At 36.9% G+C, this 12,963-nt stretch overlaps 1 protein-coding gene across 1 annotated transcript in view; it reads right to left on the reverse strand.

Annotated features, from left to right (window-relative positions):
* SPTLC3 (serine palmitoyltransferase long chain base subunit 3) overlaps positions 1–12,963 on the reverse strand; it is a 218,069-nt gene that overhangs the window by 14,147 nt on the left and 190,959 nt on the right. Inside the window, exon 10 of the mRNA XM_043985477.1 lies at positions 5,420–5,555. Within this exon, the coding sequence (XP_043841412.1) occupies positions 5,420–5,555 (136 nt within the window). The remainder of the gene's footprint in view (positions 1–5,419; positions 5,556–12,963) is intronic.

Below are 12,963 nucleotides of genomic sequence, written 5' to 3' on the forward strand. Positions count from 1 at the left end.
ATAATAGATTCCTTTCCATCCCATTCTTTTAACTCTGGATTGGTCTTTCTGTTTCAAGTATATTTCTTATAAACACATATAGATTTTGGTTTCTAATCCATCTGTCATTGGCATCCTTTTTATGGGTGAGTTCATTCCATTCACATTTACAGTTGATTACTGTGATTGCTCTCATCACAGATGATTACTGTGTACTTCTCTCCATCTTGCTTGCTTCTGTTTATCTTTCTCTCTTTTTCTCTGTCTCTCTTTATCTCTCTGCTTTTTACTTCTCCCTACTCACAATTGTGTTTTGTTTTTTTACCACTGCCTCCTTGAATCTGCCCTGTCTCTTATCAGTAACACCCTCCCCACACACTTTCTTTTTTTTTAATTTAATTTAAATTTTTTTTTTAGTGAGGCAATTGGGGTTAAGTGACTTGCCCAGGGTCACACAGCTAATAAGTGTTAAGTGTCTGAGGCCAGATTTGAACTCAGGTACTCCTGACAACAGGGCCAGTGCTCTATGCACTGCACCACCTAGCTGCCCCCCCACACACTTTCTTTTAGGTCCTTTCCCCCATGTTCCTATTGGTCAAGATAGAATTGTATACCCAACTGTGTGTTTATATGTGTGTATACCTGCATATCTATCTATCTATCTATCTATCTATCTATCTATCTATCTATCTATCTATCTATCTATCTATCTATCTACACATAGATACATAGATTTAGATATATAGTGCATATTATATATACATAATTCATATCCTTCTCCCAGTGTATCCCTTCCTTCTCACCTGTCAATTTTATTGAGGTCATTCCAACAGAACTGACTCATACTCATGATTTCTGTATAAGTAGACTCTTTCTAAGTGTTTTAGTAAGTTTAAAATTCTTAGAAGTTACATTTATCATTTCAGCATATAGAAGTATAAAGAGTTTCACCTTATTAAGTCCCTTATGATTCCTCTTTCCTGTTTACCTTTTGATACTTTTCTTGAGTCTTATGTTTCAGTGTCAGATTTTCTATTCAGCTCTGGTCTCTTCATCAGGAATGCTTGAAGTTTTGTATTTCATTAAATGTCCATTCCCCTCCCCCCCCAAAAATATTATACTCATTTTTGCTAGATAAGTTCTTTTTGGTTGTAATTATAGTGTTTTTCCTTCTGAAATATATTCTAAGCCCTCTGCTCCTTTGTAATTGTAGCTGCTAAGTCTTATGTGATCCTGAATGTGGCTCTATGGTAGGACTTCTTAAACTTTTTCCACTCTCTAACTTCTTTTCATCTGAGAAATTTTTATGTGACTCTGTGTGTATGTATACAAATCAGACATTTACTGCCAAATTTTTTGTGACCCCCACATTCAGTTATGTGACCCCATATGAGGTCTCAACCCACTGTTTAAAAAGCTTTGCTCTGGGGCAGCTGGTTGGCGCAGTGGGTAGAGCACCGGCCCTGGATTCAGGAAGACCTGAGTTCAAATCCGACCTCAGACACTTAACACTTACTAGCTGTGTGACTCTGGGCAAGTCACTTAACCCCAATTGCCTGACACACACACACACACACACACACACACACACGTACACGCACACGCACACATGTGCACACACACACAACTTTGCTCTATGGTATTTGAATGGTTTCTTTCTGTCTGCTTATAGTATTCTCTCCTTGGCCTGGGAACTTTGTAATTTAACCATAATAGTCCTGGGAGTTTTCATATTTATATCTCAAATGATTAGTGGATTCTTTCAATTTCTGTTTTGCCCTCAGGTTTTAAGGTATTAGGGCAGTTTTCATTTGCAATTTCTTGAAATATGATTTGTAGGTGTTCTCTCTCTCTCTCTCTCTCTCTCTTTCTCTCTCGGTTAGTCCAATCATTCTTTAATATCTCTCTCCAATCTATTTTCCAGGTGAGTTGTTTCTCTGATGAGATATTTAACATTTTCTTCTAATGCTTTCAAATGTTGTTTTCTTTTGCATTTGTTTCTTGAACTTCCATACTACCATAGTAGCTTTTTTATGGTCAAGTTCTTTTTTATTGTTTTGCTCATTTTTTCCCCCAGACTATTTCTTGATTTTGAAATTTATGTTAGACTTGGGCTCTGTGGCGGTCACTGTACCAATCTTCAGACTTTTTCCACTGTTAGTCCTGAAAAGGGAAGAGGGGTGTGTGTGTGTGTGTGTGTGTGTGTGTGTGTGTGTGTGTGTGTGTGTGTGTGTGTGTGTGTGTGTGTGTGTGTAATTTAAATTTCCTTTGTTTCCAAGGTGGTGTTATCCTGGTAGAGGTATGGTTATTGGTCTTCTGGTTTTGCTATGGTCATTATCCAGGTAAGAGCTCTTGTAAGGGCTAGCACTAGTACTACTTTCTGTCATGGAGCTGGAACCAGGGCCTCTGTTCCCTTGAAACCACAACTGCTTTTCTCTGCCTTGGAACTGTGTAAATTGGCATTGGAGTTGCCAAACAGCATTGTCTTTCCAGTAGCAACAAAGAAGTAACCTAAAATTTCTTTTTGACTAGTTGTCAAATTTCCTTACTGTCTCTGGGTGATGAGAGCTCTTGAAATTGCTGCTGCTGCTGCTGAAGTTACTAATGCCTCCAAAGCCCACCATTGCTGTTATGGCTGCTAAGCTCTGGGCCAGCACTCTTTCCAGTGTCACAGATCTCTCCTTTTGACCTTCAAAGTTGTCTTGGAGTAGAAAAATGTCTCACCCCAACATTTGTTGACTATACTGCTCCAGAATTCGATTTGATGTGTCATTTTAAAGTTGTTTGGAGGTGAATGTTGGGGGAGTTCATCTGGAATGTTACCTATATGTACTCCATCATCTTGACTTTGTCCCTACTGATTCCTTTTAAAAATATTCACTAACCATCCTTTTAACAACAGATTTTATAATTCTTGCAGAAAGTAAAATCAAAGTAACTGGTGTAAAGCCATATAGATTCTATGACTTTGCCTTTTTAAAGTACTTGAATACAATCTTCCTTTCTCCAATCCAATCTCTCCTATTCTCCAGGATCTTAAAAAAGATAATTGACGATGACTTAACGATCTCATCTGACAGTTCTTTTTAATACTGTAGATGTAATTCATCTTGGTCTAATGATGTGACATTAAGGGCAGGCAAAAGTTGTCTCATATTTCTATTTGCCTTATGTTTCAGTCTCATATTAAATTTTATTTTTTGCCTTTTCTCCTTTAAAGATCGTTGTGATTCAGAAACTAATTAGAGAATGGGTATAATATTTGGGAATCTATTGACCAAGACACATCCAGGAGCCATATGAATAAAAATACAAAAGACCTTTTATAGAAATATATAAATAAATAATTTATGAAATATTAATTGCTTATGAGTACGTGGTGTCATTATCATAAAAATGATAGTATTACATGAATTAATTATTTTATTCAGTGCCATAACAATCAAACTACACCAAAGGATTATTTTATAAAGCTAGAAAAAAATAACAAAATTTATCTGGAGGAGCAAAAGCAGTTTCTAGGGAAATTTTTTAAAAAGGGAAGGAAGCAGTACAAGATCTCAAATGATATTACAAAGCAGTAATCACCAAAACCATGGTTTTGGCCATGGTTAAAAAAGAGTGAGGATGATTTGTGGAACAATTTAGGTATACAATATATAGAAGCAGATGAACAGAGTAGTGTTTGAAAAAGCAAAAAGCAAGACAGCTCATTACTGTGATTAGAACTTACTATTTGATAAAAATTTCTAAGAAAAGTCTGTCAAAAACAGCTTAGATAATCTCAAATCACATACTATATACAGACCAATATCTCAAACCATAAAATACGCTTCAAATTGATAAATCATATAGATAGAATCATATCACAAAGCAAATTAGAGGAGAAAGATACTATTTTTCTGACATATGGATAGGGGAAGAGTTCATGATGAATCAAGAGATATAAAAAATAGATAATTTTGATTATATAAAACTTTTTAAAAAGTTTTGTATAAACAAATTTCTGTGTACAGTTAAAATTAGAAGAGAAACAGGAAAATAGGGGAAAATTTTCTCATAAAAATCTGGGTATATCTAAAATAAACAAAAAACTACTGTTGCAAATTTATGAGAATTAGATCCTTTCCTAAAGAGATAAATGATTAAATGATATTAACAAGCAGTTTCAGAAAAAGAAATCCAAGCTATCAATAATCATATTAAAAAAGTTGCTCAAATAACTACTTATTAGAGAAATCAAAATTAAAGCAGCTCTAAAGTTTTACCTCATACTTCCCAGATTGGCAAAGATGACAAGAGGAAATGGATAAATTTTGGTGGGCCAGTGGGAAAAAGAGGTACACTATTATGTTTTTTTGGTGGAGCTGTGAATTGGTACAGCCATTCTGGAAAACAATTTGAAACCATACTCAAAAAGTCACTAAACTGTGACTTTTGACCCAGCTTGACTACCAGTTGTAATATATCCCAAAGATCACAAGAGAAGAGCAAGAGGACCTGTATGTAACTAAACATTTATAGTAATTCTTTTTGTAGTAGTCCAACATTAAATGCTAAGGGGTACCATTGATCTGGTTATGGCTAAACAAATTACAGAATATGAATATAATGGAATATTATTGTGTTATAATAGATGATGACAAAGACAGTTTTAAAGGAAACTTGGAAGCCCTGCATGAACTGCTACAGGAAGAAGTGAGCAGTGTCAGAAGGATAATTTATACAAAGACAAAAACATTGTAAAGAAAAACATCTTTAAAAAGCCATAGAGTGGGGCAGCTAGGTGGCGTAGTCGATAAAGCACTGGCCCTGGATTCAGGAGAACCTGAGTTCAAATCTGGCCTCACACACTTGTCACTAGCTGTGTGACCCTGGACAAGTCACTTAACCCTCATTGCCCTGAAAAAAAAAAGCGCCATAGAACTCTAAAAGCTCTTAAGAACAGACCCCTCTATATCAGGCTTGTGATTGATTTGCTGGAGTTTTCTCCTCTTTCTTCTTTTTGTCCAGTTGGTCTATAATATACATTTATGATAATATTGCTTCTGTTTCTATCTGTAGCTATTCACCCCAATGCTTTTAATTATGCTTGTCTACTTTGCTTCATAAGTTAGCTCATGAGAATACCTTCTTAATATATGTATGCCTTAAAATGAACTGCTCAAGGTTACATAGATTGTTAGGTTGTGGGCAGTTGGATATTAGAGCTTTGGATGCACTCCTATGACAGTGCTACTTCCACTTTTGAAATAACTGCTATTGAAGAGATAATTAGGAAATAATTGTTCACTCTTGGTAGTTTGCACATAAAGTAACTTATAAATTTATGTTATTTCATATAGTCCCAAACTGAATAATATGATTAGAGTCAGAGGTTTAGCATTATTTTGCTGTATCAGCATTTACATGTTACTTTGAAAGATACTTTAATACTTACGCTACTTTACTTGGTAAATAAAGGAGTAGGGGGATAACAGGTGACTCTTGATTGCCATAAATAATGAAACCCATTTCATTCAATCTATTTCTGAAGTATCTTGTGTTTTGTGCAAGTTGCCGTATTCTCTGTATTCCTAGAAAGAAATAGGCATGAAATCAGTTCATTCAATTAACATGATAGTTTGTTGTCAGGAAAAGGAAGAAAAAGTCCCATAAGTTTGGAACACATCAGGTGTTTATGTAGGCTCAGTGAGGGGCTAGGCAGAATTCTAGATAGTAAAATGCTTGGGCTAGAGAAAGCTTCTGGCTGCTCTGCCTCCCACCCTAACACAGTGGAACTCTTGGAAGGGAAATATACTTGCTACTACAGGTGCTGCTTCTGGTTCAGCAGGGTGAAAATGCAGCAAAGAATGTGTGCCTGCTCCCCTCAGCAGGTGTAGGAGGTGCTGTAGTAAAAAAGGGAGTGTAATTCTATGGGTATTACAACATATAACTATAACAACATGTACAGTTCATTAGGCTGTGAGACAGTAGCAAGAGAATGGCTTTTCAATGACACTGGGCTAATGTGCCAAACATCTCTAGATTGGTTCTTCACTTCCTTTTCTAATTCCAGTCAGGACCTAAGAGAAGCTCCTCATTCATCCATCCATACTCAAAAAGGTAGTATATAGCTGGAAGAGTGTTGAGTCATGTTGAAGCTAGGGTAGATTTGTGGGTGGTCTGAAGGGGAACTCTTTTTTTTAGCTAGAAGGGTGATAATCAGACTTTAATGCATGAAGTAGGCAATTGTACTGTGGTAAGGGCTTTTTTTTTGGGGGGGGAATGTTCCAAGATATCAGTCTATTCCTTATTCTGAAAATATAAACCAGTGATATTTCCATTTATTACAAATGGGAATAAACATTGGCAATCAAAGAAAATTATGTCATTTTTCTAGTCAGAATCTTGCTTCTGAGTAGATTAACCTTAGACTTTTAGAGCTGGAAGGTATTTTAAAGCTTATCTGGTCTTATTTCACAGATGAGACCCAGAGAGGAATAAACCTCAACGCTACATCTTAATCTATGTTATTTTTTTGGTGAGGCAATAGGGGTTAAGTGACTTGCCCAGGGTCACACAGCTAGTAAGTGTTAAGTGTCTGAGGCCGGATTTGAACTCAGGTACTCCTGACTCCAGGGCCGGTGTTCTATCCACTGCGCCACCTAGCTGCTCCTCTATGTTATTTTTAAAGTATACCAGCCCAAATGGAAATTTGACATTTTTTGAGTGTCTTGTGATAGTAATATTTTTAAAATTATGAAATTAATGTTATGAAATACTAAATTGTTAAATTCAGAGACACAAATAACACCCTTCAGAATTTCCTGTACTTCTGTGTTTCTGTTTGGTGAATGCAGATGATAATAATGCCTCTCTTTGACTCTTGGTGAGGTCGCTCCAAGAAAATGTTTAATAAAAATACTTTTGAATTAAACTTCAATTTTGTAAGCTTCTGATAAATGATGAAGGTGATTTGTATTATTGGGAGGTTGGACTTATTTGGGCCTGCTGGATGGATCAGGAAAACAAAAACCCCAAACTTCTTTGGCTCTTTGGTTAGGGTGAATCATAATTTAAATAATTAGAAGACAAAATGTATGAAGGGGGAGCTTATAGTCACATTAGTGCATTGTTGATGGAGCTGTGCATTAGTATAACCATTCTGGAAAGCACTATAGTTGGAAGTAAATAAATGGCAAAGATTATGTTCATACCCTTCAATCCAGGTATTCCACTGCTAGGCAAATATAATCCAGAGAGGGCATTGACAGAAACAAAGGTTCCACATACACCTAACTATTTATACAGCAGCATTCTTTTTTGGTACTAAGAACTAGAAACAAAGTAGATGCCTATCAATGGAGGAATGGCTAAATAAACTGTGCTACAGGATTGTAATGGAATATTATTACAGTGCTGTAAGAAATGACTAACATGATGAATAAAGAGAAACACAGAACTTCACTGATAAAAAGTAAAGTAAGCAAAGCCAGGAACATAAATGAACTAAGCCAAAAACTAAAAACAATTTAAAGTAAATGTTTCAAAATTATAAAGAATTAGCTTGGTATCAAAGGAGAGATATGAGAAGGTACCTTCCTCCTTCTAAACCCTAACCCTTTGTAAGGGGGGGGGTATTCCACCATTGTTGAATATTGCATATATTGTCAATTTTTTTCTATGTACTGGCAAATTTTGCTGAATTTTCTCTGCTTTATTTTTAAAAGAAACATAATTTTTTAAAAAATAAGGGGGTGGCTAGGTGGCACACTGGATAAAACACCGGCCTTGGATTCAGGAGTACCTGAGTTCAAATCCGGCCTCAGACACTTACTAGCTGTGTGACCCTGGGCAAGTCACTTAACCCCCATTGCCCGCAAAATAAATAAACAAACAAACAACAAACAAACAAACAAATAAATAAATAAGGGATGGCTCTCTGGGCGGGAGGAAGGAATGAACTCTAGGTAGTATAAAAACAAAATATATAAATGCATTTTTTAATAAAAGGGGGAACTTAACTATGCCCTTCAGTGTTTCCACCAGAGTAGGGGAATGTAAGAAGTACCCTTTAGAATCACATAATTGACATGTGCCTAACTAAATATTAATTCTGAGAGAAGCTGATAATAGATTATCCTCTGGAAGATGGACAGGAACTTATGCTGATGATAGTGATTCTTTTTTTTCCACTCCTAATCTTATGCTTGTTAGTATTTGGCTTTATTAGATAACTATCTACTGCTTCTACCTAGAGGCAGCTAGGTGATATAGTGAAAAGAATGCTGGGCCTGGAGTTAGGAAGACCTGAATTCAAATGTGGCCTCACTAGCTGTGTGTCCTTGGGTAAATCACTTAACCTCTTTTTCAGTTTCCTTAATTATAAAATGGGAACAATACTAAAACTTGCCTCCCAAGGTGGTTATGAAGATCAAATGTGATAATATTTGTTAAGCATTTATTTAGTGCAGTGCCTGGCATATAGGCACTGTAATGTTTGTTGAATTCCTTTTTATTTCTTTCTCCTGGGCCTGAACACTGTGTTAATTCTCTCTTTCATACTTTTAATTATGTCTTTCCTTTTATTTGGCTGTTCTTAAGGTACTGATGTTTTGTGTTTATCAGTGGGCATGAAGTAATAAAGGTCTTAACAAGGTGCACCTTCGAGGTGATGAATGTAGAGTGGTCACTACTCAGGTGATTAAATGGATCAAATGAATTGCCTCCCAAGGCAAGTCATTGAGTCACACTGCAGGCCCATTTTCTGGCTACCTAAACTACACAGTATGTTCACACCTGGAATTCCCTCCCCAGTCCCTCTAGCTTTCAGCTTTCTAACCTTTTCCTTATACTGGGGGACTTTACTCCTTGAAAAACCTTAACATACTAGTTTTTTAATTCACTTAATTCCCAGAAACCCTACACAGATACACACAGAGATGGTCATACTCTTGATCTTATTATCACTCCCAAATGAACCACTTCTACATCTGAAATTCCTTTATCTGACCACATTTTGTTGACATCCACTTTTACCTCTGCCTTGCATTTCCAAAACTCGTTCTTTATCCTTACCCTGATATCTAACCCTCTGTTCTTTCCCAGGATATTACCCCTCTACTGACTACATTTTCCTCTCTTCCCCATATTAACCCGTTGGTTAATATGGGGAAGAGACAAGCATTTCAATTTTTCCTTGCCTGCAAACATGCCCATGTCTCTCCCATCCTCAAAAAGCCCTCATTTGATCTGTCCATCTCTGCTAGCTATCATGCTATAGTTTTTCTTTTTCTGACTAAACTCCTTGAGAAGACTGTTTACTTGATGTCTCTACTTCCTGTATCCTCTTGTGCCCTTCTTATCTCTACATTCTGGTTTCCACCCCTATCATAAAAAGTTACCAATGGGGGCAGCTAGGTTGCACAGTGGATAAAGTACCGGCCCTGGATTCAGGAGGACCTGAGTTCAAATCCAGCCTCAGACACTTGACACTTACTAGCTGTGTGACCCTGGGCAAGTCACTTAACCCTCATTGCCCTGCCAAAAAAAAAAGTTACCAATGTTCTTTTTTTTTTTTTTTTTTTTTTGAGATATTTTATTTTTTCCGTTACATGTAAAGATAGTTCTCAACTTTTGTTTATACATGCTTTACAATTTCAGATTTTTCTCCCTCCCTCCCTCCCCTCCCTCCCCCCTCCCCTAGACAGCAGGTAATCTGATATAGGTTATATCTATATATATCTATACATATACATATAGATATATATATACACACACATATATATACACATAATAACATTAATCCTATTTCTGCATTAATCCTGTTACAAGAGAAAGAATCAGAGCAGTGATGCAAAACCTCAAAATAGAAAAAAAAAACAACAGCACCCAAAACAAAAGAAATAATATGGTTCAATCAGCATCTATACTCCACAGTTCTTTCTTTCTTTTTTTTTCTTGGATTTGGAGATCCTCTTCTATCATGAGTTCCCTGGAACTCTTCTGTACCATTGCATTGGTGAGAAGAATATAGTCCATCACAGTAGGTCAACACTCAATGTTGATGATACTGTGTACAATGTTCTTCTGGTTCTGCTCATCTCACTCATCATCAGCTCACGTAAGACCCTCCAGGTTTCTCTGAACTCTTCCTGCTCATCATTTCTTACAGCACAATAGTATTCCATTGTATTCATATACCACAACTTGTCCAGCCATTCCCCAATTGATGGGCACCCCCTCAACTTCCAATTCCTTGCTACCACGTAAAGAGCAGCTATAAATATTTTTGTACACGTGGGTCCCTTTCCCCCTTCCATGATTTCTTTGGGCAAAAGACCTAAAAGTGGGATTGCTGGGTCAAAGGGTATGCACAGCTTTATCGCCCTTTGGGCATAATTCCAAATTGCTCTCCAGAATGGTTGGATCAGCTCACAGCTCCACCAACAATGCATTAGTGTTCCAATTTTCCCACAGCCTCTCCAACATTTATTATCTTCCTTTTTTGTCATTTTAGCCAATCTGATAGGTGTCAGGTGGTACCTCAGAGTTGTTTTAATTTGCATCTCTCTAATCATTAGAGATTTAGAGCATTTTTTCATATGGGAATAGATAGCTTTGGTTTCTTCATCAGAAAACTGCCTGTTCATACCAATGTTCTTTTAATCACCAAATTTAATAATCCTTTCTTACTCCTCTTTTCTCTTGACCTCTCTACAGCCCTTGACACTGTTGATCATCCTCTTCTGCTTGACAGACTTCTCTCTAGGTTTTTTCTTTTTACTGTTCCTTCTCAGTGTCCTTTATTGGATCTTTGTGTGATGCCTGTTAACTGTAAGTTTTCCCCAAGGCCTTGTACCGGTATCTTTTCTCTTCTCTTTTCTCTATTTACTTGGTGATCTAATCCATTTCTATGGATCCAACTATTATCTCTGTGCCCTTGATTGAATTTTTTCCTTCTTGTCTCTGCCTCCTGCTTTCCCCAGCTTCCTTCAAGTCCTAGCTAAAATTCCAACCTTCCACAGGAAGCCTTAATCATAGTGTTTTCCCTCTGTTGATTAGCTCTAATTTATTCTGTGTATAGTTTGTTTAAATATCTGTTAGCATGTTCTCTCTTGTATTACACTATGAGCTCCTTGAGAGCAGGGATAGTCTTTTGTCTTTGTTTGTATCCCCAGAATGTAGCGCAGTTCCTGGCACATAACATGTACTTAATAAATGTTTACTGACGGACTGACTCACTCTATGCAAATGGTTCTCAGATTTATTTGTCCAGTCTTAACTACTTTCCTGATCTCCAATCTCTCTTCTCCAACTGCCTTTTGGACATCTCTAACTGAATTGTCTTGCAGATATCTTAAATAAAACACAACAGAAACAACTCATTATCTTTCCCCCCCAAACATTCCCCTCTTCCTAATTCCCCTATTACTGTGGAAGGTTCTACCATCATCCCAGTCACCCAGGCTTACAACATAGGTGACAACATCAAGTTCTTATTCTGTTACCCCTCCTCCCATATCTAATTATTTGCTAAGTCCTGTAATTTCTACCTTCATAACTTCTCTTCTTTGTATATGCCCCTTCTTTCCTCTGACACTACCACCAGATGTAGGTCCTCATCATCTCACACCTAGACTATTGCAATAGCCTGCTGGTTGGTCTCCCTGCCTTGCATCTCTTGCCACTCTACTTCATTCTCTATTCAGCTGCCAAATTGATCTTCCTAATCCCTAGGTTGGACCATATCTTTTGTCTATTCGCGAAACTCTCATGGCTCCTTCTTAGTTTTAGAGCCAAGTAAAACATATTCTGGCTTTGAAAGCCCTCTATAACCTGACCTCTTCTTGTCTTTCCAGTCTTATTATACCTTATGCTCCCTAACTTGCTCCATACCCTGTATTCTTTGATGCAGTGACACTGACATCCTTGCTAAATTCCTAGCATAAAACATTCCATCTCCTGACTCTATGTGTTTTCACTGACTGTTCCCTGTGTCTGAAACTTTCTTGCTCCCTTTCTCTACTTCCTATCATCCTTCAGGTCCCCCCTAAAATCTTACCTTCTACAAGAAGCCCTTTCTTATCCCTCTTAATGCCTATCTCTTCACCTTCAATTAATCCTGGACATATCTGGTTTGAAGACAGACTATGTGCTCAAGGAGCTTATACTTGATTGAGAGAAACAAGATGAAAATAACTATTTTGCACATAGTCATTTTCATATTGTCTTTCCCATTAGATTATTGAGAACAGGGACTGTCTTTTGCCTCTCCTTGAATATCTAGCACTTAACACTATTCCTGGCACATAGTAGGCACTTAATAAATGCTAGTTGACTAATTGACCATACACCAAAGGAGGTCCAGTCAGTAGTGATTGATCTGTAGAGGGGTTTGAACACAGATTTCAGGCCTCTGTTTTGTTTTCAAGTGGATTAATAATAACACCAACTTTCTGGAGAGAGGGCCCTGAATCTGTCTTTAAGTAGATATGAGTCTGAAAAAATATGACAATCTAATACCATTTAGACACAGAAATTGAGTTACAAAAGTCACCACTTCTTGTTTATGTCACATCTTTTTTTGTAATGTGTGGACATATGCCTTCTCTTATTTTATGTTATAAAATTGGAATGAAACATAAGAGAAGTAAACCATATCTTAGAATTGATGCAATGTGGTTTGAAGCATTTGAGACAACTAAATCTTAACCCATGTGAAATTAGTGAATTTGCCCCTTTGGACCAGGCCAAATACAAAAGAATCAATTTAATTCAGGGTTAAGGATTTAAATGGGCCCCTGACTTGTTTGTATGTAGCATTGAGAATTTGCAGTGAGGTGTTTCAAATTGATTTATAGAATCTTAGTCCCACAAACATTCTATTTGCCATTAATCTCATTTGTACTACTAATACATATATTTGCCAGTGCTGATGCCTACCCTATTACTTCCCTTCACTTTCATTTTCCCACAACACTCCAAAACATGTATTTTCTT

This window comes from Dromiciops gliroides, chromosome 2 (genome assembly GCF_019393635.1).
Source record: "Dromiciops gliroides isolate mDroGli1 chromosome 2, mDroGli1.pri, whole genome shotgun sequence".
Lineage (NCBI taxonomy): Eukaryota > Metazoa > Chordata > Mammalia > Microbiotheria > Microbiotheriidae > Dromiciops > Dromiciops gliroides.